General features: G+C 33.6%; 1 protein-coding gene across 1 annotated transcript; it reads right to left on the reverse strand.

The window, feature by feature from the left end:
* LOC121727717 (transcription initiation protein SPT3 homolog) lies at window positions 1-1,038 on the reverse strand. Its single transcript, XM_042115695.1, has one exon. It carries the CDS (start codon window positions 949-951, stop codon window positions 25-27), a length of 927 nt encoding a protein of 308 aa, XP_041971629.1. The 5' UTR covers window positions 952-1,038; the 3' UTR covers window positions 1-24.
* Window positions 1,039-8,772: the final 7,734 nt, after the last annotated feature.

Raw genomic sequence — 8,772 nt, forward strand, 5'->3', positions numbered from 1 at the left:
TTTGAATACAATAACTATTTATTCTTAAATTGCTATGTATCTAGCCAGAATACTAGCTCCGACACTTCTATAAAATAATCCATTCATTCCATAGCCAGGGGCAAAATATCTTCTTAGGACCTCTCTCACTTCTGCTACGGTAATAGCTGGTACTCCTTCATATCCAGACTTTATATACACCGCATTACTTAAACTGGAAGTGTTACAGAAGAAACCACCTTCAAATTTACTAAATGGATCTCCGCTTTTCTTCTTACAATCCTGTCTTATTAAAAATACCGCATCCACAATCTCAGCGACTGTCTCATAAGCTAAAAAGCATAAAACTTCCTGTGCTTGAGTTGTTATTTTTAACTCTTTATTGGGATTTATCCATTTCTCAAACTTGACAAATCCTTTGGAATTCATGTGTCCCGTTCTGAAAGAACTACATCTAGCCTTGTGGTACGCTTCATACTTTTCGAAGGGCATCGTTTCAGTTATTTTTGCAGCTCGTACTTTCCTCAAATAGTCAATGGAGTCAAACTTGATTTGGCTGACTTCATCAAACTCGTCGAATTCTTTAATCACCTCAATGTGTGTGCGTCGGTTTTTGAATTGTTCCTTGTTATCTTCCAGGATACCTGCGATGCCTTCACAAGAAGCTTGACGGCTTTTGTCGATTCTATCGAGCTTCTGCTGGTAGTCGTACAATCGTTTGAGTTTTATTATATTTTTCTTCATTAGATAAATTATGTCGTAATTGGAAATGGCCTTTGCGCCTCTCGTCATGGAGATGTTTAAAGCATCCTGCAGCATGTTTCTAAGCTGTTGTAGAACTATGCTCTCGATAAGCACGACTGTTGCTGCATTTGGATTGGGATTATCACCGAAACCGTGCATCATATTCGATATTTCCTTTTGAAAATTCGTTACTTCGGAGCTCACATCGTTTGTAAAATACGAAACCATTTCGGCACATTAAAAGCTTATGACTTTAATGTAAAAAATATTGCTGTAGTTTAGATGATTAATTTATTTTAAAGCTTTTTTATCAAAAACAACTCTGAATTTTCGTGACAATGACATTTTCTGACAAATTACATCAATTTTGACATTTTTGACATTAAATATTTGACATTATTTTTTTTACTTTTGAATTATTTTAGTTTGACTTAGTTTGGCCTCACACAGCCGGAATTTCATAATCGGAAATTCATAATTATTATTAATTCAGAAAGACCGGACCTCACTAAAAGAGCACCAAACGCAATATTCTGGTGGACTTTCGATTTAGTAGTGCTCGAACGCTCCGCTGGGAAACATGTCCCAGTGCTCGTTCAACAATTGTAAAAATCATACGTTTAAAACGCAAAAAAAGGATGGAATTTCATATTACCGGTAAGTATTAATTTTATCCTAATATATTTCATACAATTGTATTATAAATATTGGTATTTCGTTAAGAAATCAACAAAAAACAGTTTTAAAATTAAGTTGTAAATAAATCAACACGAGGTATAAACCATCTCAATTGCGAATACTCATACTAAAGGTACTTATCGTAGTTTATCATGCCTACTTGAAATGTTCGGGTTATACACTGTGTTTCTGTTCCATTTGGTGGAGTCGCTATTAATTATTATTTATTTTATTGAGGAATATATTTTTTTTAGGTTTCCTCGAGATCCTGCAGTTAGATGTGGAGATTGGATATCAGTTATAGCACAGTTATAGATATCAGTCATAAAGATGCGAACAATTTTTCAAGCCGACTTTAGCGAGCGTTGTATGTTCTAAGCATTTATATTCAATGTATACACGTATATTTTAGTTAACTCTAAAAATAAACATATTAGAACAACATAATATTACAAGTAAAAATAATTACTCCACACTTTATACATTAAACTTTGGAAAAATTAAAAAATTGACTATTAAAATTATTACAATGAACAAAAAATGTTGAACAGTTCGACTCCACTCATACTTCACTTCACCCTGTTCCAGCGGCGACGTGCGGCCGTAAAATTATTGAAGTGCTTTTTTGGAATTGTAATAATTTAAACTTTAAGATATATGGACGATGGTTGAATTTAGTTTGAAGCGTGCGTCGTTCGTAAAAATTTATTGCTTTGTAAACACACATTGTACATTGTTTTATAAAAAGATCTTTAATAAGGTTGATTTTAGATAAATGTATACTTTTATAAACACTTTTACTTGGCGACAGATTTTCGAGAGGTTTTGTATGGGACTGTGTATCTTGTATATTAGTGATCGAAGGGAATACCATACAATATCAGTACGCTCCACACACATTCAGATTTTTTCAGATTATAAATATCATACTTAGATCGATCTGTAAGAATATGAATTTCCGATTATAAAAATGAATTTCCGATTATAAAATTCCGGCTGTGACGCCAGCCTTAGGTTCTTACGCCTCTAGTAGGTACACCGGTGAAATAGTGGCGAACCATAAAGTTAATATACCTAGCGGACTAGAGAAACAAAGGCCTGAGCAAGAGACATATACATGGACATATTTTTACACACAGATGAAACCAATTTTGGTTTCCTTTGACAGCTCGAGATTGTTGCTCTATTCCGCTAGGTATATCTTATATTTATATATATATATATATATATATATCTTAATATATATATTTCTTGTGTGCGTGTGTATGTGACTGAACTCCTCCTAAACGACTGGACCAATTTTGATGAAATTTTTTGTGTGTGTTCGTGGAGATTCGAGAATGGTTTAGATTTACAGTTTGGTCTACTGGAAAATGTTTTTTCAATTAATTTCTTATTTATAAGGAGTTGTTGATTTTGGAATGTTTTACATTAGATCCGGCGGACGGCGCTATCATCGCATTCAATATTATTCTATTTCAATTTTAGTTTGTCCTGACAGATGGTGCTACGATTAATTTGAAAAAAATTTTGTTATTCAATTCATGTGCTGATTAAAATATTAAATAAATAACACATAGGCTACAATTTTAACCGACTTTCAAAATGGGGGAGGTGTTATGTTCGTTTTCTTATATTCAACGATTACTCCGCCGTTTGTTAACCGATTTTCAAAATTTTTCTTTTGGTATATAGGGTATCATCCCAATTTGGTATTATATTCAGAAAAGTGGTGATCTGATGAAGGATCCATAAGTAATCGAGGGAACTCCTCAAAACTTATAGGGAAACATATGGTGACTTCGGTTTCGTGAGAAGTATTCTAAGCATATGCTACCAACAAGTAAGATTTTGCACCGAGATATACCTGGTATACCGTGGTTCGGAAGGTGCTGAGAGAATTCCTGATTCTTTATAGATACAAGTTTGGGAGTTTCGGCGTTGTTTTAAGAACAGAAAGCATATGCTACTATGCAAATTACATTCTTCATCATCATCATCATCACTACCATATTATACCATTTCATAGTCTTTTAGATCGAGACTCGAGTTTGTCAAGCGATAATTAAAAAAAATCTATATCTACCTAATATTATAAACCTGAAGAGTATGTTTGCTTGAACGCGTCAATCTCAGAAACTACAGGTCCGATTTAAAAACTTATCTCAGTGTTAGATAGATCATTTATCGAGTAAGACTCATCATTTATCGAGAAGGTTATATTATATTATTACTCTAAGACTAATACGACTGAAGAAACTCAGGAAAATGTGGGAAAAACGGGGGAAATATTTTTTATGGGAAAATGTACCTACGGATTCTGTAAAATTTCTAATTTACGCGGGCGAAGCCGCGAGGGACATCTAGTATATATATATATATATACACAATTTTTTGTTGTTTTTTTTATTAAGGGGGTCCGTGAAACTGTGCCTTACTTCCTGGGGGTCCGTGGCTGAAAAAGGTTGGGAAATACTGCTCTATCGGCTGCATGACGGGGAATGTTCTAAAATCATACCTCCTGCAACTTTTCGCCTTCGTTCCAACTTCCAAGCGAAAAATGTGTCAACCTCATCACCTTGATGAGTGGCAGTTTTCCACGGTGCGTTTTTCGCGTAACTTTTAACCACGCACTGTAAAAATCTGGAACGAACTGTCGCCAGCAATATTTCCGGACCAATACGACCTGAAAACCTTCAAGAAGAGAACCTATTCCCGGCAACGCACCTGCAGTTCTACTGATGTTGCGAGTGTCCATGGGCGGCGGTAGTTGCTTTCCATCCGGCGATCCGCTTGCTCGTTTGTCCCCAGCTCTGGGCTCTCAAACTTTTAAGCCTACGCTCGCCAAGGATCTACTTTGGAAATTTCTGATTTAATCCACAGAAGCCAAGAAGTATGGTAAAAAGCAACTAATACTAGGTAGGTATACTCACAAAAAGTAAAGGAGTAAAAAGGCATTATACAGCCCGCAATACATGTTGGACGGGTGTTGGTGAATGAAGGCCAACGCCAACGTGTAATCTACATATTATTCTATTGGAGGAGATTGTAGGCATAACATAACGGCGTCATTACGTTTACAACTAACCATTGCCCGCTATTTCGTCCGCGCCAACACATAACAAAAAGAAAAGAATATGCATTTTAAAAGGGAATTAAGAAACACAATTTTGTTTATTAATATTTAATATTACCTTCATTAAATAATGAAGTCAAAACTACATAATATTTTGTAATATCACTGAATATAATTAAAATAAACATGTCTTTATAATAAATAAATAAGGAATGCAAACCTTTTCATAGCACACAAGAATATAATAATAATACAAGATATTTACACTGACAAGAAATAATAACAGCTTAAAATCCAAACGAAAATAGATTATACTGCGAGAATCGTCATTCGGGATTACATAACATTATTATACCATCTTCACTTTAGAACAATTCTTCGTACATAGTGAGTGGGGCAAAGAATGCCTACGAGGCAAGAGCGCCATACAGCTACAATTCCATACTGCTGATTGAAAATTCCGATCAGCTGCATATAGCTGCCATAGCGCACTTGCCAGGTAGGCACTTTACCACACTCATTATACTAAAATTGTTGTTTTAAAACAACAAAATATCCAAAGTCCAGCGTTGAACCTCCCCCTTCTTCTGGAAGTTAATTTTGTTTCTATTTTTATGTATGTTGCTTGCATTAGTAATATTAGTTTTGGTTGTTTAATTGTTTATACCTTGTCAGTATTTTCACCCAAGCATACAATCACGTGGAATATATACAATTATATAACCACAAATAAATAACATAATTAAAGACAGAATTCTCTGTTCATTCTTAATGAACCATATCCCTGATGTTCGTGCATTCAGAATCATAATCATACTGTGTGTTAATTAAGAAACTTAATACCCTTGTTACAATAATTAAATAGTAACTAATATAATTTAATATGTGCATATATTACTTTGAAGACTAGGTGATATAAAATAGAATACTTGAAATAAATTTTAAAACTTATTCAATAATTGTGTATTTTACCTCCATCTAAAGACTAAACTTTCATAAAAAAGGAAAAATTTCTCTTAGTCATAATAGAATTGGAAAAATATTTTTGTCCTTATGTATAATATCTAATCTGTATAAGCATAAACCGTTAATTCTAGAGGTAAAACAACAAATTATTAAATTTCTATTGAGTGTGTAATAATTTATTATAATATATTAAAACTTTTTTGTTAAAATAATTAAAAAAAATACTTTTTAACCTGCACATTGCACAAATAAATTTAAATTATTCTACAATTCAAAAACCAACCATTTAAATGAAAAACTATGTGTATGAATGTGTATATCGGTATCTTATTCGCTATTTCCTATCATAATCGGACCACAGCCACGACTAGCCTATTTTGTCACAAACACAGAATAAAAACATTTAAATCTAATTCTTGCCCCCCATGGGCGTACCGGGGGGGGGGGGGGCAGGGGGGGAGGGGCAGCTGCCCACCCCTGGATCATGTTGACGTCCCTACTAAGTACTTTTATCTATAAAAATTAAGAAAACTAATTTTTGCCATTTGTTTGCAATACAATATTTTTACAACTAAAAATTATGAATTTTTTATTCTTTATAAGCACCTAGCTAATGAAAAATGCCCAGAACCTGGCTAATTTGCCCCCCCTTGGCACCAGAACCCGGGTAATTTGCCCCCCCCCCCCCCCCCCCCCCCTGGCCCAGAACCTGTGTACGCCCATGCTTGCCCCCTTACTTATCGTAATATTTATACAGCAAATAACTATACATAACATAATTGGACGCTGTTAAGCATTGTAACATCCCAAAAAGAAAAATACGTTAATGCAGTTATTATTATCAGCCTAATGCAGTTATGTTCTTTAAATAATTTAGAACAAGACAGCATTCATAACTTAATTTTTTTTTGGGTTTATACACAAATGCATCAGCGACCCTTGTCTGGCACATTGGAAACGTGAAATGACAGACGAAGACAGGGGACAATAAATAGTAACATGCTGCGTTATATTTTTTAGGCAAAAGGGTTATGCAAGATCATAAAAATTAACAGAAAGAATCAGAATCATACACATAATATTTAGAGCATTAACGCATGAAAACAATAAGTTGTACAAAATACAAATTGTAAACTGGAAAAATATTGTATGCAAAGAATAACTCATAATATTGTACCAAATATCATGATTATTGTAAGCGAAAAATTACACTATAATATAGTTTGTCAAGAAAGTGAAGAAATTAAAAAGTGTCATCTGTAGTGTCATTTGTTTCAAATCAATCCAAGAAAAAAGGGATGACACTATGTAATTTCTTCACTTTCTTGACAGACTATAGTTTTGTGATTTAAAATGTTTTTATTCTACGCTGGTAACCCTTTGAACGAACATTATTCTATCTGAGCACACTTCTTATATTAATTCAAAGAATTTATATCCTAAGCGAAACACTGTTTAAACTTTAACTCATAGATCATTATAACTGACTTCGGTTCCAACTTGCACACTATTCCGTACCAAAGATAATCATGGATTGAATATAATTTTTATTTCACATTCTTCGATTTAAAGACGTGAATGGAAGAATCAGACAACTAACACTTTGTAACATAAGGACAAACACTAATTTTTTCCTTACAATTTTTACAAACCTTGTAACTGACCTACTTCAACATATAGCTAATATATCTGGCTACACATAAAACCACAGTTGATTTCAAATCATGTTTCCGGTCCTAAAGCCGCGATTTATGCAAAAAATTTAATAACTGTTACTTGCTTGATTCTTGCACTCACGTCTTCAATTATGAAAAAGACGACATTATCATCTCTTTCAAATAAAAACAATATGTCTTTTCATACAGACTGGTGCAAGCAGGCCCGACAATTTTAGAAAAAGATAATTTTTTTTAGAATTTCACAATCTGATTATAATTTATCTATAATTGTCTATTTTGTGCGACAAAAGTTAAATATCTACTCTATCATTCCTATATTCTAACCTCGAGTCCAGTTTTTGGATGTGAGAGTTGAAGTACAAGTTTTAAGGTTATAAGAGAAAGTCTTGGAAAGTTTTAAGGCTAAAATTATTTAAGAAGCATCCATCCTTTAGGCTTTAGATTCTAAGAAGACCTAGACGCAAAAATCATTTATAATTTTATATTATGATTCTGCTACAAGATGCATTGAGATAGAAAAGTACACTGCTAGTTACTACATACAATTTCTGGACTTCCAATCATATTCTATTTTAGCATGTCATAAACGACACATAAAACCCTTTATAGTTACATGACTAAAATACTCCTGACTTAACCAATGATTGCAAAACTGGTCCTAATGCTAAGTTTAAGGCAAGACATTAATGTCGTACATACGCTGAATCATATGAGTGCCAAAATCACCAATGCTTGTTCAAGTTAACCATTGATTAAATATAATGTTATTTCTGGTTATTCATATTAATGCAGGCATAATACGTTTAGGACTTAGCATTGGTGATTTTAGGACTCCAGCCCTAACTTAATATTATAATTTATCCTTGGATATAAATTCAACTATTTATTCCTCATTATTTGGCTTTTAAGCTTTAGGGCCAGCCCACACAAGAACGAGACGAAACGTAGCTTAAAATCAATTCAAAATTAAAATAACTTACAGTGGGACGCTATATCTTAATATTTCAATTTTGTATCGCTACGAAAACCGTCACATGTTTCTGTGTGACCTGACATTTACAGTAATAGAAAATTAATATTTTTAATTTTTTATCAACATTACCATAAGCATACTTATATAAGTACAATCTAATGCATTTAGATTTACACGTTAATGTCAGACTTGTACTCGCGGTATTACCATAAAGTTAATAGGTATACCTAGCGGAATAGAGCAACAATCACAAGCCGTCAAACGAAACCGAAATTGGTTTACATCTGTGTGTAAAAATATGTGTACGTATACACGTACACAAGCATGATTGAACATGAATTGTGATTGAAACAGATTGAACATGAATGAAAATTGAAAATGATTGAACGTGCCGATAAGTGCAGACTGGACGTCAAAAGAGTTCTGCTGTTATATATCACACGTCTCTTTTTACCACACAGTGTTACTGATAGTGACATCTCACTTCCGCTTCCTTTCGCTCTATTCCGCAAGGTATATTTACTTTATGAATTATGGGTATTACATATTACCCGACTACGAAAAAGCCAAAAGGGTAACGATTTTCACTTCCTATTATCATGATTGTCCTATGTCCCTTGACAGTAAATTCGTCCTAATGGTTAGGGTAACATGGGCTAAATTTGTGTGAAGCCGGG

Source organism: Aricia agestis, chromosome 6 (assembly GCF_905147365.1).
Source record: "Aricia agestis chromosome 6, ilAriAges1.1, whole genome shotgun sequence".
NCBI classification, from domain to species: Eukaryota; Metazoa; Arthropoda; class Insecta; order Lepidoptera; family Lycaenidae; genus Aricia; species Aricia agestis.